This window comes from Salmo salar, chromosome 06, assembly GCF_965601325.2.
Source record: "Salmo salar chromosome 06, fSalSal1, whole genome shotgun sequence".
Taxonomy (NCBI): Eukaryota; Metazoa; Chordata; class Actinopteri; order Salmoniformes; family Salmonidae; genus Salmo; species Salmo salar.
In genome coordinates, this window is record NC_138296.1 from 59,218,388 (window position 1) to 59,245,433 (window position 27,046).

At 43.5% G+C, this 27,046-nt stretch overlaps 1 protein-coding gene across 1 annotated transcript; it reads right to left on the reverse strand.

The window, feature by feature from the left end:
* Positions 1 to 849: 849 nt before the first annotated feature.
* On the reverse strand, positions 850 to 22,051 carry ywhaqa (tyrosine 3-monooxygenase/tryptophan 5-monooxygenase activation protein, theta polypeptide a). The gene is given in 6 exon segments (NM_001141343.1): positions 850 to 1,119; positions 1,500 to 1,595; positions 1,856 to 2,019; positions 4,545 to 4,668; positions 20,608 to 21,070; positions 22,024 to 22,051. Coding segments are annotated over 5 exon segments (738 nt in total). The 5' UTR covers positions 20,902 to 21,070; positions 22,024 to 22,051; the 3' UTR covers positions 850 to 1,059.
* Positions 22,052 to 27,046: the final 4,995 nt, after the last annotated feature.

Sequence of the window (27,046 nt, forward strand, 5' to 3'; positions counted from 1 at the left end):
CTATTTGAGGGTATTTTCACTGTTTAGAAATGAAAGCACATTATGTATCTAGTCCCCCCACTTTAAGGTGTCATAAGTATTTAGACAAATTCACTTATAGTGTATTAAATGTAGTCAAGTTTAGTATTTGGGCCCATATTCCCACCAAGCTTGGGACTACAAATTGGTTGGATGCAATTGCAGTTTGTTTTGGTTGTTTCAGATTATGTTGTGCCCAATAGAAATGGTAAATAATGTATTGCGTAATTTTGTAGTCACTTTTATTGGAAGTAAGAATAGAATGTCTCTGAACACGTCTACATTAACGTGGATGATACCATGATTACAGATAATCATGAATAATGAGTGAGAAAGTTAGATGCCTAAATATCATACCCAAAAGAAAATCCTAACCTCCACTGTTATTGGTAATGGTGAAAGGTTAGAATGTTTTTGGGGGTATGATCTTTGACCCTCTAACTTTCTCACTCATCATTATTAACAATTCATTCATGATTATCCGTAATCATGGTAGTAGCGTCCACCTTAATGTAGAAGTGTTCAGAAACATATTCTATTCTTATTCTACAGAAAAATGGATACATATGAACCCCCCCCCCCCCCCCAAAAAGGAAAGTCTGTACTGTTGCCTCATAAAACATTTGATCCAAAATGCTAGAGTATAGAGCCAAATTAAAAGTTTTAGCATCACTGTCCAAATAAATATGTACGGGAGTGTACATACACCCTATATTGTCATGTTGAACAGACAGTTAACGATGTTAAAGTGAAGCAAATACTTTTCTACAGCAGAAACTGCACATCAGGAAGGTCGGGACAAACACAAACTCAGGAATGGCGATATTATTTACTTTAAATTAATTTAGCTTTTATTCATACCAAAAAGATGAGTCGTGGTGAAGACAAATTATTGAAAATTTCCCACACACTGACAGCTCCTTGGTAACGACAGGCGTTCATTACTAGAATAATTTCAAGTGGAACAATAAGGAATGAAGTGTAAAATATTTTTTGGGGTGTTTCTTTTTTTTCGTTGGCGAGGAAGGACGGGGGAGCATCTCAGTTCTCTCCTTCCTCTCCGGTCTCTGGCTCATCTGCTGCATTGTCAGACGTCCATAGCTGAAACACACAAGACAAAAAACCATTAACAATGCACTGACCACAAGCATTTCAGAAGTCACAGTCTAAAAATGTATCCACTCACTGTATTGTAAGTCACTTTGGATAAAAGTAAAGCTAAATGGTATTTATACATGTGCTCCACTTAGGTCAAATCATTTCAAACCCCTATATCATAGCTAACCATTCACAAATGGCACTGCCTCCTGCTTGAGATTAAAACACTCAACTAAGATGTGCATACACTAGAGGGGGTTGCAGTCAGTGCCTGTGTGGGTGATTGGATGTGTCCAATCATGTCGCTAGGTGGAGGGGGGGCAGATGTGCTGCAGGAGTGTCCAATCTCGTGGCTCCGTGGAGAGAGGCAGGAGGGTACTTACTGTGAGGTTGTCTCTAAGCAGCTGCATGATGAGGGTGCTGTCTTTGTACGAGTCTTCGCTCAGCGTGTCGAGCTCAGCGATGGCGTCATCAAAGGCCTACGAGCACACACACAAATAATAAAATGGTTGATATATGCATATGAACAAGGAGATGAAAGGTGGAGAGAGAGGAGGCATATAATACAGCTCTGTCCCTGTATAGTGCGCACCACATAATGGCACCCTATTCCCTATATAGTGCACTTCTTTTGACCAGAGCCATATGGGTCCCGGTCAAAAGAAAGCACTATATAGGGAACAGGGTGCAGAGTGGGACGCCGCCAGTGTGGGCTTCTGTGTTGTGTCATCATCCCGACCTGTTTGGCCAGTGAGCAGGCCTTCTCTGGGGAGTTGAGGATCTCGTAGAAGAAGACAGAGAAGTTGAGGGCCAGGCCCAGGCGGATGGGGTGAGTGGGCTGCATCTCCTTCTTGCTGATGTCAAACGCCTCCTGGTAGGAGTCTTGAGAGTTGGATATCGTCTCTGTGGGAGGGGGGTAAGAAGGAATAATTAAGATAGAGACTCCGTCTCTAGAGTCGGAGCTCTATGTCCCAAATGGCACCCTATTCCTTATATAGCGCACTACATTTCACCAGGGCCCATAGGCTCAAAAGTAGTACACTTCATAGGGATAAAGGCGCTATTTGGGACAAACCAATTGTCTCGGTTTCATTTCACAACCTTTGTAAAATGTGACTTTGGTCAGGAGGTCATGTGTCTCCAGGCATCCATCACTGCTCCAGATGGAGTCACTTTCCTTTCCCTGCTCTGGCCTGGCCACTGTTCTGACAATTGTCAGCCTATCTGAAAGTGTTTCTGAGAGCTATGCCTTATATGAGATAATGGGCTTATAAATATCCTTTGTTGAGCACCGAAGCTACAAATAGTGCCGTGGCATTAAGAATAACAAAGTACCGGGGGGGGGGGGGGGGGGGTCTAAGCCACTGCACTGCATGCAGTAGTGCTAGAGGCGTTACTACAGTCCCGGGTTCATATCCCGGGCTGTTCCACAACCAGCCGTGGTCGGGGGTCCCATAAGACGGCGCACAATTGGCCCAGCACCGTCCGGGTTCGGGGAGGGTTTGGCCAGTGGGGCTTTACTTGGCTCGTCACGCTCTAGCAACTCCTTGTGGCAAGCCGGGTGCCTGCGGGCTGACCCCGGATGCCAGTTGAAAGGTGTTTCCGCCGACACATTGGTGCAGCTGGCTTCCAGGTTAAGCTGGCGGGTGTTAAGAGCGGTTAGCCAGGTCATGTTTCGGAGGACGCATGATTCAACCTTCGCCTCTCCGGAGCCCGTCGGGGAGTTGCAGCGATGAGACAAGATCGCAAAAAATTGGGGGGTAAAATAGAAAAAAAGATCTATATAAAAAGAACAACAAAGTACCAAATAATCCCCTGATATGATCCATGTGGACCTAATTGCAGAGTGCCTGAAGTGGCTGCCAAAATAAGCCAGCAAGCGGTATGCTACTAACTGACTAGACCTAGGCCTACATTTCAACAGTTCATTTGTAGCTGGTGCCAGACAGAGACACATCCTCCCTTCCCCGTTTCAACCCCCTCCATCTTCAATTGGGGCAGGAGGGAGGGAAGAGACCCCCGGGGAGGGAACATTCATATACCCATCTCCACGTTCAGAGCCCAAACTAACTCAGCCTGCAATAAATAAACAAACAAACAAACTTGAATCCCCTGAAGCTAGAAGTCTGGATGGCGCTCAAACACACAGAATGTATTTATATTTTTTTCCCCCAGAGGGTGATGCATGCTTGAGTAAACGCTTGTTAAATACCTTCAAGCTCTATAATGATTTGAGGGGAAACAGGAAAACAAAACCAAATGTCTTATGAACACATACTGTCTGACAACAAAACAATATCAACAAAAGATAACTGATGAGCATCCCAAATGGCACCCGGTTCATTTCCCATCTAGTACACTATGGTTGACCAGGGTCCAGGGCTTTGGTCAAAATTAGTGCACTAAAGAGAATAGGGTTCCATTTGGGACGCAAGCGCTGCTGTCCTCCCTGGTATACTGTCTGCTCTACAACATAACCATCATTTCATGGTCAGACTACAACCTCATAAGCCAATGTAATCCTTTCTACCACAATGCAGTTTATGATTGAGTCTTTTATCCACTGTAAACTCTTGGCTCCAGTTAAAGGGAGGGACAGGGAGACCAGTGGGAGCTAGGGCTGGGAATTGACACGGACCTCACGATACGATATTATCACGATACTTAGGTGTTGATAAGATATGCATTGCGATTCTCACGTTTCTATATGTATTGCGAATTGATACTACGATTTGATGTTCCAAACATATTGCTCACTACATGTCTGCTGCAGAGGGAGAAGAGAGAACTAGTTTTGATCAGTCAGGGAAATAAGTGCTGAAAACATGTGGCTCACTATTTAAAAAGAAGATGGAGAACAAGCTATAGGCTGTTGGGCTCCCAAGTGGCGCAGCGGTCTAAAGCACTGCATCTCAGTGCTAGAGGCGTCAGACCCTGGTTCGATTCCAGGCTGTATCACAACTGGCCATGATTGGGAGTCCCATAGGGACGGGTTACGCCGTCAGATAAGAATTTGTTCTTAACTGGCTTGCCTAGTTAAATAAAAAAATACCGGAGTTTTGGTGCAGGAACAGAAAATGTTCACAAATTGAAACTTGGAGTCATATATCGATATAATATCATCCAGAAATAATATCAAATCAAATTTTATTGGTCACATACACATGGTTAGCAGATGTTAATGCGAGTGTAGCAAAATGCTTGTGCTTCTAGTTCCGACCAATCTAATGTTGCGATATGTAACTATCAACCCCCCCTGTCCTGAGAGAATGAATCTGAGTCCCAAATGACAGCCTATTCCCTATATAATGCACCACTTTTGACCATTTAGGACGTGGTCCATGTTCAAAAGCAGTGCACTATATGGGGAATAGGGTGCCATTTGGTACGTAGACGGCGACTGATCAGTCCAGAGGACCAGTACTTACCCTTCTTGTCGTCTCCGGAGGCCACCTCAGCCAGGTATCTGTAGTAGTCTCCCTTCATCTTCAAATAGAACACTTTGCTCTCCGCATTAGGAGCATTTTCAATCAAATATTTGCTCAGCAGCCCCTGAGGGGGGAAAAAAAAAACGACAGGAGAGTTAATATTAATGCAAAGAACTATTTGAGACGCATTTCTGCGTCTCAAATAGCACCCCATTCCTTACATAGTACACTTGTATAGTACACAAAATTTGTGCACTATACAGGGTGCCATTTGGGACACGTCCCAACTCAGTTTGTACACAGACAGGATTCCACAACAGGCCACAGTTCAATGATTCAAATTGGAGAAAATAATTGGAAGAAATGCTTAGAAGTCGTAACTTCAAGAAAAATAGTATATTTTTCATTAATATGATCTGCTTTGAAGAGGAGAAAGAAAATACTGTGGCATCCAGAGAGGGATTGCTTCTTCAGCAACAGAAAATATAATTTACAAAAAGGAAATAAAAGAAATGTGATGGACTCCTTCCTTTGGCCAGTGGTGCAGGATGACTCGGGTTAAATAAAACCTTGGACATGATTTTCTGGAGTTACATTGTCGTCAACACACCAACACTCTGCATGGTTATCGCGCCTATATATATATATAAAAAACAAAAAAAAACATTGAATGAGTCCCAAATAGCACCCGATTCCCAGAATTGGTCAAAATTAGCGCACTATATAGGGAATAGGGTGCAATTTGGGACAAACACCTATCAATTATTGTAGCTGTACTTTGTTGACTTATCCGTTGCCTCAGATTGTGTGTTACTCCCACAAACAGGTTGTGGTGGCATTTACATGCACATAACACTGGTACGAAAGAATGAGCACTCCACAACCAGCTTCCTGTGTAAACCGAACAATCGCCCACTTCCTCTTAATAAGGGCACGCTGCTTACAGCAGTAGACAGAGTCCTACCTAGAGACCACGTGTGTTAGGTAGCCTGGTCCCACATACATTTGTGCTCATCTACTCCATAATTGTTATTGTCAAGTTTGGCATGGCAATGAGTGACAGGTAGTTGGCATGACAGCACAAACTGGCTCTAGACTACACGTGTGGTAAGCAGTTATCCGCTCCCTGCATCTGCGGGGGTCAGTACTACAGCATGGTGAGGCCAATGTTCAGCCCCAAGGAGGGAGGCAGGGAGGAATTACAATGACATCATTTGTGTTTCATCTGTGTAGTGGGCGAACCCAGAAAAACACAGTGAAAGATGCGGAGGCATAGAGATAACCCAGTGCAAGGCTTGAGTGAAGGTGATACCAACTACAGGCTGCAGTTAATGCTGGCTCTCTAATACCTGATTATCAGCTCGGCATGGGCGTGACGACAATCTGACAGCCTGGGTGAGACGCCCGGTGACAGCACCGACAACTACACTTGCCAGAGGACAGCACTGACGTACAGGCAGGGCTGTTACGGTGACCCTACTACAACCACACCGGCAGTCACGAGTCATGACCACAGTCAAATTCCATGTGACTGTTGAGTCACGGTAACTAGGCTTCTCCAAAACGGCGCTCTACCGGGCTGGCATTAAACGAACCGGGAGAAAAGGGTCCTCCATTCGCTATTCAAGTGCATACAGATGTCTTTTTTCCCCCCACTGTCCCTGTTCCGACAGGTGCATGATAAATCACAACTAATTTCACACCTTATTTAGTATATGTAAAGACAAGATTATATTGAGAATAGTCTGATGGGTGAGAATATCATCACTTGATGCCCAGCGTGTGCAGTCTAAGGCAAGAAACAGCATATGCATTTTTTTGTGTGCAACTTTTCCTAATCATAGTCACATGCATTAAGTAGCCTAGCCCATATACTATACAAAACATATAGGCCTAACACACACAATCTCCATTTACGAACATTGGCAGTAGAATGGCCTTACCGAAGACCTCTGACTTTCAACATGGCACAGTCATAGGATGCCACCTTTCCAACAAGTCAGTTTGTCACATTTCTGCCCTGCTAGAGCTGCACCGGTCAACTGTAAGTGCTGTTATTGTGAAGTGGAAACATCTAGGATGAACAATGGCTCAGCCGTGAAGTGGTAGGCCACACAAGCTCACAGAACGTGACCGCCGAGTGCTGAAGCGCATTATTTGTATTTTTTTATGCATTTAATTTTTTTTAAATAAAATACAATTTTTTTTAAATCGCCTGTCCTCGGTTGCAATACTCACTACGTTGTTCCAAACTGCCTCTGGAAGCAACGTCAGCACAAGAACTGTTCGTCAGGAGCTTCATGAAATGGTTTTCAATGGCCAAGCAGCCGCAAACAAGCCTAAGATCACCATGCGCAATGCCAAGTGTCGGCTGGAGTGGTGTAAAGCTCACTGCCATTGGACTCTGGAGCAGTGGAAAGGCATTCTCTGGAGTGATGAATCCCGCGTCACCATCTGTCAGCCCTACGGATGAATCTCAAATATAAAATATATTTCAATTTGTTTAACACTTTTTTGGTTACTACATGATTCCATATGTGTTATTTCATAGTTTTCACAGTCACTAGTATTCTACAATGTAGAAAAGAGAAAAAATAGCCATGGAATGAGTAGGTGTATCCAAACTTCTGATTGGTACTGTATATTAGTAGGCAACATGTAAAGACCAGATTAAATTGAGAATATTCTGATGGGTGAGAATATTATCAAGTGCTTTTTAAAATTGTGAATGAGAGACTGGTGGTGTGCGCAGCCTGCGCAAGAAAGAGCAGCGCGCATGCCTTTCATATGCAACTTTTTTTCAAATCATCATCAGTCACATCATGCAGGCTATTTTTGTATTTTGCTAATACATTTGAAGATTTGTATCACAACTAAAGTTGAAAAATAACTAAATTAAAGGAGAGCCTGTTCAAATGATCACTTAACCACTCAACACAGAAAAGCCACACCCTCAGAAATTGTTAGGGAAAAATATCCTTTCCATTTTATTCAGTTATCTTCAATTGTATTATTTTTACTATATACAGTTGAAGTCGGAAGTTTACATACACCTTAGCCAAATACATTTAAACTCAGTTTTTCACAATTCCTGACATTTTATCCAAGTAAAAATTCCCTGTTTTAGGTCAGTTAGGATCACCACTATTTTAAAAATGTGAAATGTCAGAATAATAGTAGAGAGAATTATTCATTTCAGCTTTTATTTCTTTCATCACATTCCAAGTGGGTCAGAAGTTTACATACTCAATTAGTATTTAGTAGCATTGCCTTTAAATTGTTTAAATTGGGTCAAATGTTTTAGGTAGCCTTCCACAAGCATCCCACAATAAGTTGGGTGAATTTTGGCCCATTCCTCCTGGACAGAACTGGTGTAACTGATTCAGGTTTGTAGGCCTCTTTGCTCGCACACGCTCTTTCAGTTCTGCCCACACATTTTCTATGGGATTGAGGTCAGGGCTTTGTGATGGCCACTCCAATACCTTGACTTTGTTGTCCTTAAGCCATTTTGCCACAACTTTGGAAGTACGCTTGGGGTCATTGTCCATTAGGAAGACCCATTGCGACCAAGCTTTAACTTCCTGACTGAGATGTTGATTCAATATATCCACATAACTTTCCTCCCTCATGATGCCATCTATTTTGTGAAGTGCACCGGTCCCTCCTGCAGCAAAGCACCCCCACAACATGATGCTGCTACCCCCGTGCTTCACGGTTGGGATGGTGTTCTTCGGCTTGCAAGCCTCCCCCTTTTTCCTCCAAACATAACGATGGTCATTATGGCCAAACATTTCTATTTTTGTTTCATCAGACGAGAGGACATTTCTCCAAAAACTACAATCTTTGTCCCCATGTGCAGTTGCAAACCGTAGTCTGGCTTTTTATGGCGGTTTTGGAGCAGTGGCTTCTTCCTTGCTGAGCGGCCTTTCAGGTTATGTCGATATAGGACTCGTTTTACTGTGGATATAGATACTTCTGTAGCTGTTTCCTCCAGCATCTTCACAAAGTCCTTTGCTGTTGTTCTGGAATTGATTAGCACTTTTCGTACCAAAGTACGTTCATCTCTAGGAGACAGAACCAGTCTCCTTCCTGAGCGGTATGATGGCTGCGTGGTCCCATTGCATACTATTGTTTGTACTGATGAACGTGGTACCTTCAGGCATTTGGAAATTGCTCCCAAGGATGAACCAAATTGTTTTTCTGATTTCTTTTGATTTCCCCATGATGTCAAGCAAAGAGGCACTGAGTTTGAAGGTAGGACTTGAAATACATCCACAGGTACACCTCCAATTGACTCAAATTATGTCAATTAGCCTATCAGAAGCTTCTAAAGCCATGACATCATTTTCTGGAATTTTCCAAGCTGTTTAAAAGGCACAGCCAACTTAGTGTATGCAAACTTCTGACCCACTGGAATTGTGATACAGTGAATTATAAGTGAAAGAATCTGTCTGTAAACAATTGTTGGAAAAATTACTTGTGTCATGCACAATGTCCTAACCGACTTGCCAAAACTATAGTTTGTTAACAAGAAAATTGTGGAGTGGTTGAAAAATGAGTTTTAACGACTCCAACCTAAGTGTATGTAAACTTCCGACTTCAACTATATTAATATCAAATAACGCCACGGGAATTACAGGCAAATCTTGTCTGCTAAATGGACTAGTGTAACCCACAGACATATGGCATAGCCAGATCAGGGCCTAACATAAGGATGGCATAAAATATGCTATTCTGTTCTTCTGAAATAGGCTACATTTTCTTCATACCTGACTAAAATAAATAATGGATTAATTGTTATGGTGTAAGCTATATTAAACAAATGTAAAATACTTTTTAAAAATGTGGATGTTCCAGAGGTCTACATCAGTGGCTCGTAGGCTATGCGTGGAAGCCAGGGGATGCTAAATGTGTTTGTTAATTAACGTTAAATTACTGTGAGACCGGCAGTTATTTGCATGACAGTTACCGGCTGACAAAATGTAATGACCGCCACACGTACAGGCAACTACACCTGCCCCACAGCACTGACGTACAGGCAACTACACCTGCCCCACAGTACTGACGTACAGGTAAAGTGTTTTATTGTCACATACACCAGACAGATTTTTCACCTTGTCAGCTCGGATATTTGAACCAGCGACCTTTCAGTTACTGGCCCAACGTTTTAACCACTAGGCTACCTGCCACCCACCCTCACTACCAACAGTTCACAGTGAGTGTCCAATGACAACATACTACTGCTGTAGATATGCACAGACAGAGGGGAGATACTTTGGGATTTTTGGAATGAGGCCCTTTATCAGAGTCAGATGAACTCGTGGATATCTTGCAGTTTGAAGGAAGTCAGCATGCAGTTGGAAGGAAGCTGCTAACTAGCGGTAGCGCAATTGCTAGCGCTAGTTAGCAACTTCCTTCAAATGGCACACAGAGACATAAAAATGGTATTCATGAGTTCATCTGACTCTGGGAAGTAGATAGAGGGCCTCATTTCTAAAATCCCGAAGTATCCGTTTAACTGTACAGCTTAACCGCGGCTTGTTCTGAGAAGTCACTTGCTCACACATGCACACACTTAAGCCACGCAACAAACCCAGGAAATAGGCTGAACCGGCCGCCATTTCCTCCGAGTGAAATCGTCACCACAAACATCCTTAGAGAGGCACTCCATCCTAAGCAGCCACAGCGCTGAACGTGTGTGTGTGTGTGTGTTAGTAGCAGGTCAGTGAAGCAGAAGTCCTTCTCCTCAAAGGCTCATGGCATGATTCAGCACCTCTAACTGAACATTTTAAAATAAAAACCTCATAATCGGGCCTGACAGTTATTGTGGAAAGCTCACTGACTCCTCAAGTGAACATGCTGGGTTTTAATTTTATTTAACTAGGCAAGTCAGTTTAAATCAAATTCTTATTTACAATGACGGCCTACAACGGCCCAACCCTATGGGACTCCCAATCACGGCCGGTTGTGATACAGCCTGGATTCCGTAGAGCCTAGGGTGTCTGTAGTGACGCCTCTAGCACTGAGATGCGCCACTCGGTCAAGACTTATTGAATTATACACCAATTCTATTCTCTCATTTCTCTGCTGCCATCCTCTCCATGGCAGTGTCCCAAATGACACCCTATTTCCTATAAAGTGCACTACTTTTGACCAGGGCCTATAGGACTCAAAAATAGAGCACACCTTAGGGAATAGGGGGCCATTTGGGACGTAGACTATTTCTTCCAGTTTGATCTTATCCCTGGAGGGAGGGTGGGAATCAGGACAGAATAAATATTTTCTCTTCCTATCATCCCCAGCAACCTTCACAGATAAAGAGGGGAGGAATTTGTACACCTCCCTACCGCCTCCCAACAAACATGTGCTCAGACATTCAGCATGCGTCCCAAATGGCACCCTATTCTCTATATAGCACATGACTTTTGCCCAGTGCCCTATGGGTGGTGCACTATCAAGGGAATAGGGTGCCATTTGGGACACAGACATTCAAACAGAGCGCTGGGCACGGCCATGTCGTCAACACATAGCTAACGTTGACTTTCACCCTATACCACAAGTGTTAGTCACCGACCTCCCTATGCACCTGAACAACCAAGTAGCAGGAGCATGTGAAATAAGGTGAAAGTGGATGACAATGTTGGACGCTGTAGTGCCATACTGTGACCACTGAGCTGGATTCTTTCCATAGTCTAGCTACATTTAAAACGGTCATCTGACCACAGCAGATGGCAGATCCCCGGTTATTCATGGTGACGAGAGCAAATGAACAGTATTACTAGCACAGACAAAAACAAAAAGCTACCAGTCCCATTTTATTTTGACTTAAACCGTTATTTAACCCATTGAGCGTAACACAGCACCAGAAGCTGCATATTACGCAGTCATTATAAACATTGGTCAGGTCAGTATCCTTACGGGTTTGTATGGGTTCATGAGCAGCTTACCGTAGGTTACACAAATCCAGCCCGGTCCCAGATCTGTTTGTGCTCTTGCCAACTCCATGCATGTGGGTAAAGAGATCATTGAAACGTAGAACTTGGGGGACAGAAGGGCACCGTCATTGGCACCCATTCAACAAATCTACCAAAATGGATATTCGTCAAATCCGTCATGATTTCTGTGCTCTAACAGGCCCACAAGGTGGTTAATAAAATCCAAGTTGGATATATTTGGCTGTTTTCACTGTATAATATTTAGAAGTTGTCCTTTTCAGGTTTAGAAAAAATACAAATAAAAGGTAACTCCCGTTCGTATAAGCTGGTAGCAAAGCTAGCATATAGAAATCAGTGGTGGTAGCTGAAGCCGTTTTTAAGTGTAGGCTAACGCAGTCGATTGGTGACGATGACATGAACATGTATTGGGGTTGACATCGTTTTGAGGGTTCCTGAGCGCCGCAGCGGTATGACAACCAGGCCGTGATCAGAAGTCCCATAGGGAGGCGCACAATTAGCTCAGCGTCGTCCGGGTTAGGGGAGAGTATGGCCGGGGTAGGCCGACATTGTAAAATAAGAATTTGTTCTTAACTGACTTGCCAGGTTAAATAAAAGGTTAAATTAAAATGTATTTAAAAATAAAACATCTATACAAGCATTATTCTCAGATTTATACCCCAACATAGTGTGAAATAGACAAACAATTGCTAAATGTAGGCTAATTTGATGGGCGGCGGCGAGGAGATTCTCAATCCATCTCCCACAGGGGGGGGGGACATGGGTGGCGTTGTCATTGTTTTGGTCAAATTCCATTGACATCTTTACCAAACACGGAATGACAATGAGTTGGCGTGACAGCACAGACACACAGGCAATACAAAAATCACCTACTGTACCCAAAGTGTGATAACTTGACCAGCCATCACTGTCCCTGTGTGTACCCACTACCTAGAAAATGTAATAAAATACATACTTATTACGTAATACGAGGCTGGAGCATGAAGGCACTAGCCCAGAGGGGCCCTGTGTAGAGCAGGGCACTAACAGATGGCCAGTGCAGAATTAGAGCACACAGATGCTGCTCAGCCAGTGTTCAAACTACCTCAGTGTTGAGCCTGCCACACCAAAACACTAGGCTACATCCTCAATGAACATCCGTGTCTGTCAGGGTTACAGCTTCCTATACACACACGCACACAGGAAGTGACACAGCAGGATGATGATGTGTTATTTAAACGGAATATTTTTTTGTTCTTTATTTGACAGGTATAGCTATAGAAGGGTGACATAGGATGAAGGGTGGAGACATGTGACGAGAGTATTGCCCACTTGACCATGGCTCTGCACGCCATATAGAGTATACCAAACATTAAGAACACCCCCCTCTCAGAACAGCCTCAATTCGTCAGGCATTCCACAGGGACGCTGGCCCATGTTGACTCCAATGCTTCCCACAGTTGTGCCAAGTTGGCTGGGTGTCTTTTGGGTGGCGGACCATTCTTGATACACACGGGAAACTGTTGAGTGTGAAAAGCCCAGCAGTTCTTGACACAATACGGTATACCTGGCACCTACTACCATATCCCATTCAAACGGCACGCATTACGTCTCAAGGCATAAAAATATTTCTTTAACCCGTCTCGTCGCCTTCATCTACACTGATCGAAGAGGATTTAAGAAGTGACATCGATAAGAGATCACAGCTTTCTCCCGGATTCACCTGGTCGGTCTGCGTCATGGAAAGAGCAGGTGTTCCTAATGTTTTGTACACTCAGTGTATGTAGGTTAAGTTAAGGGCCTGTGTGGATGAGAGCTTGGCTCGCTTCGATGAACAGCCTGACACCCCCAACCACAGCTCAGATCAAAAGGGTGTAAAGACTAGAGCAGCGTTTCCCAACTCGTTTTAGAGTACCCCCAACAGCACACATTGTTATTGTAGCCCCAGACAAACTCACCTAATTTAACTCATTGAGGGTTTAATAAGGAGTTGACAAGTTGAATCAGCTGTGCTTGTCCAGGGCTACAACAAAAATGTGTGCTGTTGACGGAACTGGAGGACTGGAGTTAGGAAACACTGGAACAGATGACGGACCCGTCTGGATTACTGGTAATCTGCTTTAATCCACCAGGGTGCTAGATCTAAACCTGAGCCACAAGAAATGCAACACAATACTGAGCTTTCCTCCATCACTAAACACCTAGAATTAAGTGTGTACTGCACAATTGAGTATGGAGGACAACTGTATAGACCAACATACAGTACCAAATCAAACACACCAACTCAATCAAGGGTTTTTCCCTTTATTTTTTTACTATTTTCTACATTGTAGAATAATAGTGAAGACATCAAAACTATGAAATAACACATATGGAATCATTTAGTAACCAAAAATATGTTATATCAAAATATATTTCATATTTGAGATTCTTCCAAGTAGCCACCCTTTGCCTTGATGACAGCTTTGCACATTCTTGGCATTCTCTCAACCAGCTTCATGAGGAATGCTTTTCCAACAGTCTTGAAGGAGTTCCCACATATGCTGAGCGCTTGTTGGCTGCTTTTCCTGCACTCTGCAGTCCAACTCATCCCAAACCATCTCAATTGGGTTGAGGTCGGGTGATTGTGGAGGCCAGGTCATCTGATGCAGCACTCCATCACTCTCCTTCTTGATCAAATAGCCCTTACACAGCCTGGAGGTGTGTTTTGGGTCATTGTCCTGTTGGAAAAAGAATGATAGTGGGACGAAGCGCAAACCAGATGGGATGGCGTATCACTGCACAATGCTGTGGTAGCCATGCTGGTTAAGTGTGCCTTGAATTCTAAATAAATCACAGACAGTGTCTCCCGCAAAGCACTCCCACACCATCACACCTCCTCCTCCATGCTTCACGGTGGGAACCAAACATGCGGATATCAACCACTCACCTACTCTGCGTCTCACAAAGAAACGGCGGTTGGAACAAAAACAATTATTAAGGTCTGATTCACGCAGTAAACTCTGAGGAATTTATTTAGGCTGCAAGCTAGGCGCAGTTAACTCTAATGAACGTATCCTCTACAGCAGAGATAACTCGGTGTCTTCCTTTCCTGTGGCGGTCCTCACGAGAGCCAGTTTCCTCATAGCGCTTGATGGTTTTTGCAACTACACTTGAAGAAACTTTCAAAGTTCTAGAAATGTTCCGTATTGACTGACCTTCATGTCTTAAAGTAATGATGGACTGTTGTTTCTCTTTGCTTATTTGAGCTGTTCTTGCCATAATATGGACTTGGTATTTTACCAAATAGGGCTATCTTCTGTACACCACCCCTACCTTTTCATAACATAACTGATTGCCTCAAACACATTAGTCAAGAAATTCCACAAATTAACAAGGCACACCTGTTAATTGAAATGCATTCCAGGTGAATACCTCATGAAGCTGGTTGAGAGAATGCCAAGAGTGTGCAAAGCTGTCATCAAGGCCAAGGGTGGCTACTTTGAAGAATCTCAAATATATTTTGATTTATAAAAATGTTGTCTTTTTTTTTTTTTAAACCTGGAATGAGTAGGTGTGTCTAAACTGTTGACTGGTACTGTATGCTCAGGGCTAGTGTGTCTCCCTTGCTATATGTCAAAGGTCTCAGACACAGTCTGTTGAATGAAGACACTGCCACACAAGTTCCCTTTTTGACAGGAAACCAACGAGTGTTAAAGCCCACCCCCAACTGTCACTACAGAGACAACGCCAGACAGATTGCAATAAATGTGGCTTAAGTGGTGAGGTAGTCCATTTCCACATTATAGAACTCTTCCTCTGGGAGTGTTGAGGATGTGCATTAGGTTGTTCTATAGTAGACTAGTCAGGCTTTTAGAACCCATCCTCCCCCCTTTCCTTTGGGGCCCTGGATCTGCGTACCAAATGGTACCCTATTCTCTACATGGGGCTCTGTACAGAGGTAGTGCACTATCAGCCCTGGTCAAAAAAGAAGTGCCCTATATAGAGAATAGGGTGCCATTAGGGAAGCATCCCACACTGTTCAGAGGGATAAACTGAAAAATACAGCTAAGCTTCGCACAAACATCTCTGCCCTATTTAAAGCATGATGGTGACGCATATATACAGAGGGTTATTGAGCTGGTTGTGTAGTTAACAATAAAGAGTAGTACTATATATCGATGAAACGGTTACCGGTTTCACGATAAACCACAGTAAAACTCCCGACGATTAGTATTGCCTTTTCAATCATCATTAAAACCGTGTCTGATTACCATGGTTTGAAAAACTCCCGGTAAATACTGTCCAGCATCAACCAAAGTTAGCAACAGTCTGACGTAGGCACAGCTGCAATGTGGGTTTTGCTTCGTGTGAAAACATGGCGGAAAGCAGTGACCGAGCTCGGGAGATTTTTCTGCCTTCTAAGAGGACCAAATCTGAAGTGTGGTCGCATTTTGGGGTTTTTACAAGAGTGCTTAGGGAAACTTAAAAATCGAAGATGGTCACCCTGTCTGCAGAACATGGCAAAAATAAAAATTTGCTGCGAAAGGGGGCAACACTTCAAATCTCTTGAGTCATCTTCGTGACGACCACCACCCACTACTTTATAGCGAATGCAAGGTAAATTCACTTTTAGCTCAATGCATGATGTGGGGACTTCGGAATGGGGGAAAATGGCATGGTTTGTCTGTAACTTGCTAATAGCTTGTCAATAATGTAAACTGAAGCTTTCAGTGTTACCTACGCCTGTAAAAACACTACACGTTGTTCTGCTGCTGTATGTGTCTGCAGACTATTCTCCCATTGAACACGATAACACGTTATGTAGTTTAGTCACCCAACCAACATATTTTGTTCATTTAAAATCCGGCAGACGTCGACTTGGTTGTAAAAGTGTTCCAACAGGAGAAACACTATACACGACTCCTGTATTTATGGCAATTGTTGGGCTCATTGCAATTACTATCACTGTCTTCTTAAGACTCATTTGTATTTATCTAAATTGTGCATGGGGCCATTGCATATACTCAAATGCTACACAGAAGACAGACTGTGTGTGTGTGTGTGTGTGTGTGTGTGTGTGTGTGTGTGTGTGTGTGTGTGTGTGTGTGTGTGTGTGTGTGTGTGTGTGTGTGTGTGTGTGTGTGTGTGTGTGTGTGTATGTATGTATGTATATATATATATATATATATATATATATATATATATATATATATAATGTAACACCAATAATAATAGTACATTTGCCATTCCCTTGTTTACAGAGTGGGCGTGCAGCAGGCAAACCCAGTGATGCTACTGGTCCCTCATCTACAGTTGTGACACAGACACTCCAGCAAGCATTTTTTTTAAAAGACAGGCTGCTTATGCACCCACATCAAAACATACTCAAGACCTCACTGCAGCCCTTTCATATTTCATTGCAAAGGAGATGATGCCATTTCAAATTGTTGAGAGGCCTGGCTTTCTGAGGCTGATGGAGGTTGCCGTGCCTCACAACAAAGTGAGTGCTGCTAATTTGATTTGTTGTTTCTTTATTTGATTTGCTTACTTAAGGTTGTGTTCATTTAAACCTGCACTAGGGAAACGTACCTCTCATGGCCACATGGTGCCATCTTTAACATTAATGTTATTATTTTCATGTTTAAAACTTGGTGAAATTATTTCAGTGTGTATCAGTACTTTTTGAACATTTCCAGCACATTTTAACAATACCGCAATAATACTGATAACAGTGATAATTTTGGCCACTATAACCGTGATATGAAATGTTCATACTGTTTCATCTCTAACACCATACACACACACACACACAAGCTGAATACAGTGAGCCAATGGGAAGGTCATGCACTACTAATGCGAATCTCAGTCTTGTTTTACGCTTTAGGTGAGTATGTCAAGAATGCAGTTGACAGAAACACCATCCACAGGGTGCTGCATGAATCTTCTTCTACGACTGGGTCCTGGTCAGATAAAGCAGAGCTTCTGTTCTGTTCTTTTCTATCCATATCTACCTGTCGGATGGATATTGGGGGGGGGGGGGGGCAGCTATGATTACATGAGTCAATCATAAAGAGTAGATCATGCTCCAGTGGGTAAACTGGCCACTCCAGGAACAGGCAGAATTAGAAGTAAATTAGCTCATAGTATCGACACACCTTGGTGTTAAAACCGTGTCTTTTAAAGTGGATGAACATTAGGGGGCTGTGGCACCGGCATGTAATCTAAAAGAGATTACAGGTACTGTCTGTCACCATGGCCACACCCACTTAAGCCCTGCAGGCAGGAGTAAGAATACACTCTCCCATAGTGACGGTAGATAAGACATCAATGCAAACAGGTCAGGCAACTTCCAGCCAACACTAGGATTCTGTCTCAAATAGCACCCTATTGACTACTTTTTACCAAAGCCCTATATGGGGTGAATAGTGTTCCATTTGAGATGCAGCCACAGCCATTCTGCATAACAAAGAACTGAGGGACAGCAAAGGCCACAGGATCCACCACCATCTCATTGGGTTGGGGCATATGATCAGGCCATGACAGCTCATGCTACAGTTGATCCCCAAAATAGTGCCACTGAGACATTCAATATAACATGGGGATCAAGGTGTTAGCTTAAAATTAGCTCAGTTGAACAGGAAATGTATAGAACAAGTAAAAACCTTCCTGTACAAAACCAAAAATAAAAAAGGACCTTTGATTGAAAAAAAGGGTAGGTCGGAGGGGGGCACATATTTTTAAAACATAGTGACAGGATTATGGAAGTGCTGTCACTTGCTAATATTATCAGTACCATAACTGCTTAGTATTATTGTAACGTGTCATCGTGTCTAGATGCTCCAACATCCCCACTGGAGGCCCAGTTCACATACTGCTGTTTTGCCTCATTTGATCTGGCATATCAAACTCAAGGAGCCAATCCAACTAAACATCAGTCTACCAAGTCGAGCCCATTATTATGTGGACATTTGCCATGCCCTTTGACTCAGAATGTATGACTGTTCTATTGACAACCCTAATAAAACTATTCAGTGACATGTAAAAAGAGGAAGGAAAGAGGTCCTGCCTGCCTTTAGGGCCTGTGCCTGCAAACCATACCGTGCATTCTGAAAGTATTCACACCCCTTCACTTTTTCCACCTTGTGTTACATTACAGCCTTATTCTAAAATGGAATCTTCAATCTCCACACAATACCTGAAAATGACAAAGTCAAAACAGGTTTTTAGAGACAGGATTGTGTCGAGGCACAGATCTTGGGAAGGTTACGCAAAAAGCTCCCAAAGAACACAGTGGCCTACATCATTCTTAGATGGAAGAAGTTTGGAACCACTAAGACTCTTCCTAGAGCTGGCCGCCCAGTCAAACTGACAACCATCTCTGCAGCACTCCACCAATCAGGCCTTTATGGTAGAGTGGCCAGACTGAAGCCACTCCTCAGTAGGCACGACAGCCCGCTTGGAGTTTGCCAAAAAGCACCCAAAGGAATCACAGACAGTGTCTCCCGCAAAGCACTCCCACACCATCACACCTCCTCCTCCATGCTTCACGGTGGGAACCAAACATGCGGATATCAACCACTCACCTACTCTGCGTCTCACAAAGAAACGGCGGTTGGAACAAAAACAATTATTAAGGTCTGATTCACGCAGTAAACTCTGAGGAATTTATTTAGGCTGCAAGCTAGGCGCAGTTAACTCTAATGAACGTATCCTCTACAGCAGAGATAACTCGGTGTCTTCCTTTCCTGTGGCGGTCCTCACGAGAGCCAGTTTCCTCATAGCGCTTGAAAAACAATTTTCTCTGGTCTGATGAAACCAAGATTGGTCACGTCTGGAGGAAACCAGGCACCGCAGCAGGGACTGGGAGACTAGTCAGGATCGAGGGAATGATGAACGGAGCAAAGTAGAGATATCCTTGATGAAAACCTGCTCCAGAGCGATCAGATTGGCACACCTCAGACTGGAAGTAGAACTTTCGCCCAACAGGACATCGATCCCAAGAGCGCAGCAAAGAAAAGGCAGGAGTGGCTTCGGGACAAGTCTCTGAATGTCCTTGAGTGACCCAGCGAGAGCCCGAACTTGAAACCAATCGAACATCTCTGCAGAGACCTGAAAATAGCTGTGCAGTGACGATCCACATCCAACCTTACAGAGCTTGAGGGGATCTACAGAGAAGAATGGGAGAAACGCCCCAAATACAGGTGTGCCAACCTTGTAGCGTCATACCCAAGAAGACTCAAGGCTGTAATCGCTGCCAAAGGTGCTTCAACAAAGTACAGAGTAAAGGGTCTGAATAATTGTAAAAAATATCTAAAAACTGTTTTTACTTTGTTATTATGGGGTAATGTTGTGGAGATTCATGAGGGGAAAAAAACAATTGAATCCATTTTAGAATAAGGCTGTAAAGTAACAATGTGGAAAGGGTCAAGGGGTCTGAATACTTTCCGAATGCACTGTATTGATTGTGAGCAGCAGCAGAAAGGGGAGGTCATTCCACTGCACCACTGTGGCTCAGATAATCAATTGGTGCAGCCTTTCTGCATAGTTTCAGATAAACATCACACCAATAAAAGCACTGCAATGTTAAAGTCCATGAATGAGGGGCAGCATTGCATTAGTGGAAACCAACACTGTTCTCAGGGCAGGTTTAGCTAGATACTGTATATGTTTGAGTCGTGTCTGAGACCACTTTTGCATTTTAACCTGCCACGTTAATTATTCTAACCTGCTACGAAAAGTAACTTCTGCTAGTCAAAACCGGCAGACCTAGCCGTAGAACAGTCTTGGTTTCCACTAATGCAATACAGCAAACAAGGGATTTATAGGACTGCTCTATTTTGCACTACTAGTAAAGAGATTGTATCCTCCCTCTTTATGACAGTCAGTCAACCAAATCATCTCATCTCCAAAGGAAAAAAAAAATGGACAGCTTCTTTCTCTCTCCTCAGCCTCACAGAAACAGTAATAATTTATCAAGAAGCTTTTTATACCACGATTGACATTTATTGACCCCCACAAATGGTTTATTGTGGTCGTCACAGACAGTTTGTCCTCAATTTCCAGCAGAGGTGAACAGGGTAAATCAAATTTGGTTCTCTCAAAGCCATACATGCCCACTCATTCTGGCTGTCAGAAAAACATTAACTCACCAATACATCGTTGCAGATGTCTCGCAACTCGGTCTCCACCTTATTCCGGTACTCCTTCACCATCTGAAGCTTCTTGTCGCTGCCCTCTGTCTTCTGCTCGATTGCGGAGATGACCCGCCATGCGGACCTCCGGGCCCCGACAACGTTCTTGTAGGCAACCGATAGAAGATTTCTCTCCTCACACGACAGCTCTGCCCCCTTCTCAGTTACCTCCTTCATGGACGAAGCCATGTCGTCGTAACGCTCAGCCTGCTCCGCCAGTTTGGCTTTCTGAATCAGCTCTGTTTTATCCATATTTGTGTGTTATTTGATGTTCAAACTGTCGCTCGCAGATGCAAATAGAGTCCCAAGAGAGCGGAAGGAATGGGACAAAGAAGTGGGGATAGATCGTGTAGAACGATAGATATTTAGAATCGTTGGACAGGTGAATGGAGGTGCTGGTATGTTATCCAGACAGGGACACCTGGGGAGGAAAATGAGATGATTGTTTAGGACGGGTCGATGCTTGCACACAACTTGTAGTGATGAAGTTGGTTGGTTAGTTCACCTTTTACAAATACATGAAATAGTTGACTTGTTAATATAACATTAGCTAGCTGGGAAACAGTCCTGGCTTGACACATAAATGACTCCGACTACTGCACACAGCTTTCACTCTCAGCGTCAGGCCAACCCAGTCACGGGGCGGCAGGGTAGCCAAAAGGTTGCAAGTTCGAATCCCCGAGCCGACAAGGTACAAATGTCGTTCTGCGTCTGAACAAGGCACTTAACCCACTGTTCCTAGGTCGTCATGACTTGCCTAGTTAAATAAAGGGTTTTAAAAAATGGTCGTGAGCGACCCAGTTCGGTGAAATGACACTAGCCAGACAATATTGTGTAACCTTCCCGCTTCCCCAATACTACAGTAATCTTAATACTTTTTAAAACGTATGATGCCAATTTGTTAGTTAAAGTTAGCCAACCATCTGCAGCGGAGGCTAGCCAGGCAGATGTAGTCTGCTAACTAACGTTAGCTGGCTAAAGTAACATAACTACTCTACTAACTAGCTAATGACAGACAGTTATAGTGTACTAGTAAAATTGTTGTAATTCACTTGACTTGTTCAATAGTTTACTATATCCTAATGTTACAACTTATGCCATCTCGTTTACAAGCAAGTGTGGTTGTTTGCCCAATATCCAAATTTGATTGCCTAACAAACGAACGTTAGCTAGATGGCTGTCTGGCTGCAGTAAATAGCGCGATACCGAATAATTTTTCTGAAGCAGTGGCAACCACACACCGTAAACTAACTAACCATAGATATATAGTTTACATTTCCTTGCAAGATTGGAACAATCGAACTTGACCTTAAATATAGTAACCAAGCTACACATCGATTTCCAAGATATAAAGAAGAAGCAATACTTCCCAACCTTTAGTTCGCTAGGTTGTTCCGATCAGCCACTCCAAGTAGATACACTATGAGCTTCGGGCAGGCGAAAAAAATCTACGCCTTCAACCAAACATGGCCAAAGGGCGTGTCCAACAAAACAATAGCCCTATGAGAACCCGTCTTTGAATCGGAATTACCCGTCACCGTTCAAAACAAGAACTAATAGGACGATAGCGCGGGGAAAGAAGGAGGGCTTTTTGAGGCAACGGGGTTTCCTCCAATGGGCAAATTTGTTTTGCATGGCCAGGTAAGCGGAGTTGGTATGTTTTCTACCATTCCATTGGATCTTAAGGGAACTGATTTATCCGGGGCACCGGGCCATGCAAAACGAACTCAACCAGTTAAAGCAAGAGAGGAGACGTCAGCACTACCATGGAGATCCAACGCCCTCCAGTCACACCAATAGAGATCGCCAGTTTGTACACCTAAAACCCGGAAATAAGTTACCTCTGGTTCGTTCAGCCATCCCTATGGGAAACATGTATAGGGAAAGAATAGGGTTTGGGAATTAACGCCGAAAATAAGGTCTGAGGTTAACACAGGTTTAGGAGATCATATACGTTTTCTTCTATGAGATAATAATCAGTTAATGTGACCTTTATGAATTATGAAGCCTTTGTGTGATTTATGTATTTTTTTTAATGATTACATAAATTCTTCAAAATTAACAAAAATGACGTTAGCTGATGAAGATCATCTCATAGAACAACACGTATAAGATATCCTAAGCCTGTGTTTATTTTTGTAGTTTATCCAAAAACCCTCCAAAAACTGCATCTGTTTTCCTCATAGACTTTGTCCAACTAGCTGTGGTGGAGTTGGTGCCTACAAAAACATGTCATTACTATTTCTCTCTATATACCTCAGTGCATTCCTCCAGAGATACTTTTGAGGAGATGGGAAACCCCTTTGGAATAGTATTAACGGTCATTGTATACGTTGCCCATGCATCGTCAATGGGCCACGCAGTGCGTTCTGGGTGATTCTGGGACAAGGTGAGCTCTGCTCCAAGGAGTGAATTGAGCGCAAGCTCAAAACCCCAACATTTGCATGAATTCCGTCAACAACAAGTACAACATTAAAACATTTTCATAGATGTAAGATAATTAACTTGTTCCCTGTAACATGATATTCCTTTGGAATCGTGAGATTACGTACTTTTGAGGAAAATAGGCAGGTTTCTCAACTAATAGTGCTTTCAAGACAACTGGGAACTCCAAAAAAATTGGGTCAAATCATGACGTCAGTGACGTCTTCAGGACAGAAAGTCAGAGCTTTAGGAAGAGGCCAATCATTGCCAACTTGGAATTTAGAGTTGGATGACTGTTAAAAACTATTTTTCCCAGTCAGAGATCGTTCCCAGTTGTCTTGAACACACTGAAGTCGGAAGTCTGACATTTCCGAGTTCCGAGTTGTTTTGAAAGCAGCATCATACCCTGACTTTGAGAAGGGATTACGTGACATTTAGCGTTAGCAACCGTGTGACGCAGCATGACAACGAGAACGCGATTGGTCCACAGTCTGCTGGGTGGGGCGTTACGCGTTCCTCCAATTCATTGACTAATGGGATTCCTATCTCCTTCTTTCTGTAATATCTCTGATCTCACACACATACAGCGTCAATATAATCCATAGAGTAAACCATATTTGATCAGTAGGCTAGTGGGTGTGGCAGATTGAACAGGATTGTAGCCACACACACAGCTTTGCAAGATACTTTGCAGTTAAAATGTCATTAATGGTTGGATCAGCCTATACTGTTTTACCCAAAAGTGTGACCATCAAGGATAAAGGAATAAGCTATTACAAGGTTTATGAGCCCACTTGTTTTATTTCCAGGCCCTGGTCAAATGTAGTGCACAATATGGAATAGGGTGCCATTAGCGACTCAGCCACCCAGAAGTGGGAATCCACCTGCAATGCTGCATACACAAATTAATGGGTATCATAACCTCATGAAAAAAATGTCACTATGTGAACAATATTGAATACAGATTTGATGGATATGATGGATTTGTCATCCATTGATTTGTCATCCATTGATTCAGAATGTCTTCATGAGGTCACCAGTACAATTATACCCTGGTCTTGGTGGTGAATATCTGGGGTAGAGTTATGGGAGAGAATGTAATGGGGGAGGAGGGGTTGGTTTTTGTCATAAGGGCCAATGAGTGAAAGCAGTTCTCAGTCTACATGGAACACTTGTCTTGTAGAACATACAAATCATACTGGAAAGTCCAGATTAGCCTATCACGTTTGAGAATGACCACCACAAATTCTAATGCCAGGAGGACTGCAAGGACCAGCCCTTTATTGTGGAATCTGTCAGCAAGAGATCACCACCCACGTGTGTGTGTGTGTGTGTGTGTGTGTGTGTGTGTGTGTGTGTGTGTGTGTGTGTGTGTGTGTGTGTGTGTGTGTGTGTGTGTGTGTGTGTGTGTGTGTGTGTGTATGCATGTGTGTGTGACATGAAACGGTGAAGTAAACCAACTCGTTTTCATTTTATTCTGTAGTACGATTCTTTTAATATATTATGATGACTGTACGCTTAAATAAAGGACAAATGAAATGTGCATTTCCCCGTGGCTAGGATGCAATCATTCCGGATGGCAGCGCCTGTATCCAGTGGTAGGCTCCTGCTCCTTTACCCCATCATTAGAGCCAGTCATGCAGGAAGACTGTGGAGAAGGAGCCCAGTGTCTGTCATGGAGACAGTGTCACAGTGAGTGAGGAGGAAAATAAACGGGAAAGCCCAGTTGATATGCCCTATTCTCTACAAAGTGCACTACTTTTGACCAGGGCCCATAGAGTGGGTTGGAGGTAGAATTCCCTATCCCTCAGGAGACCACAGCCAGAAGACACAGACAACCTTTCATCTCAGAGAGAAGGCTAAGGCTTTTATGTGTGTATCTATGACAGAAGACATTGATGCCATGAAACCACTGTATGTGTGTCACCCCATTCCACAAATTCCACAAGATGACTGAGTTTAAGTGTGCATTTTGAGTCCCCTCGGGAGATTTATGGGCACTTTCACTAACTCCGGACATGCATCCAGTCAGTCAATGTCAAAGGTTTGTTTTGAAAAAGCAAGACCCAGATACCCATTATTCCTCTGTGTAATAGCAAAATCACATTTAACCAGGAGAGCGGTGTTTTGTCTCTCGTTCTGCTCTACAATTATGGTGTTACATAGGCTTTAAGCAAGGCAAGCCTGGGCATATGTATGGTGAGGTATGGCTGCACAGTGAATAGACAGGATAGATCGAGCTGCATTTGTCAGTGTAACTAGAAGGAAGCAATACCAGGAAAGCTTTGATAAAACACTGGGTTTGAGGGTTTATTCATCTGTAGAATTTTCTATTGCTGGTAGAGAAATGGGCAATGCGATTCTCTCTGTGGCAGAGATATGGATACGATTCTGGAGGTCTGGAATGTTCTCCTTTATGTGATCCCATCCATTATGCCAGAGGCAGAATGATGAGACACACCACCTCTTTTCCTCTGATTTACTGGAATGTTCTTCTGTTGCTAAGTCATAAATGTCATACTCTCTAGACTAGAGGAATCTTTGACACTCAGGGATCAACATAATCCAGAGAAAGCTAGGGCTCTGTATCTGAGGCCAATGTACATTTTATTTTGTGCTGTTAAGGCTTTTTTAGCATAGTCTGAGTCACTGAGATCTTAAACAGCACGGTGCTGTCCATTGGTCACTATCCTCTCCTCTTATTTAGGTAAACAGGTAAACGTGTCGGAGAGGTTTCATGGGTTCATCGACCACAGCCCAGGCTTTATCTCAGTGGGTGTTTGATATACTGCACCTGCTCTGAGGGTGTTGAGAGAGAGAGATCAAGGACGGGTAAAAAAAGAGAACAAAAAAGAGAGTCAAAGGTACAGGAAGAGAGTTGACCGTAGCCTTATGTGTAGAGGTGGCTCTGCAATAGGGAGGGGAGGTGAAGTTAATAGCTAGATAAGACTCTCTGGAACAAGGACACCAACACTGCTTTGTCAGGGTTTTGTGTGTGTGTGTGTGTGTGTGTGTGTGTGAAGAGGCAGCCAGGGAGTGGCTATGCCCCTGCAAGACTCCACTCACCCCTTATAACACACACCCATCCCGCTCCTCTTCCTGCCAGCAAAGTAGATCACACAGGCTGCAGCTAAATGTCGAGCTGCATTACGTAACAGGCACTCTTTCAGAAATGAGGAGAGAGAGAAGCCTCTGGGCGTTGTCTGGTCTCCTGAAACCTGCCTGGAAACAGGGTTTACTCAGGCATGCTCACTCAGCCTGAGCAGTAAGTATCAACCCACCTCCCCCTCGCTTCCCTTCTCAACCCCACACGCTCTGCTACGCCTAATAGTGCAGTCAGTATGGCATTGGGGCACACAGTCCTCCTTCTGTGCTACTGACTGTCTTAAAAGCACCTTATTTAGAGGGTACATTGAACATGGTGAGTGGTGAGTTCCGTTTTTTTGTGGCCCCCATCAAAGTTTCCCATACCTGGTGCAGATGAAGGAGAGGAGACAGGTTTAAGAAGGATTTTTAAATCTTGAGACAATTAAGACATGGATTGTGTATGGGTACCATTCAGATGGTGAATGGGCAAGACAAAATATTTAAGTGCCTTTGAACGGGGTATTGTAGTAGGTGCCAGGCGAACGGTTTGAGTTTGTCAAACTGCAGCGCTGCTGGGTTTTCACGCTCAACAGTTTCCGCGTGTATCAAGAATGGTCCACTACCCAAAGGACATCCAGCCAACTTAACACAACTGTGGGAAGAATTGGAGGCAACATGGGCCAGCATCCCTGTGGAACGTTTTCGACACCTTGCAGTCCGTGCCCCGACGAATTGAGGCTGTTCTGAGGGAAAAATGAGGTGCATCACAATATTAGGAAGGTGTTCCTTATGTGTTGTACACTCAGTGTATATATGACCACCGTACCCATTAAGAATGCCCATTTCACCTTTCACAGACACATTAGGATTTCCATGTTACTGTGGG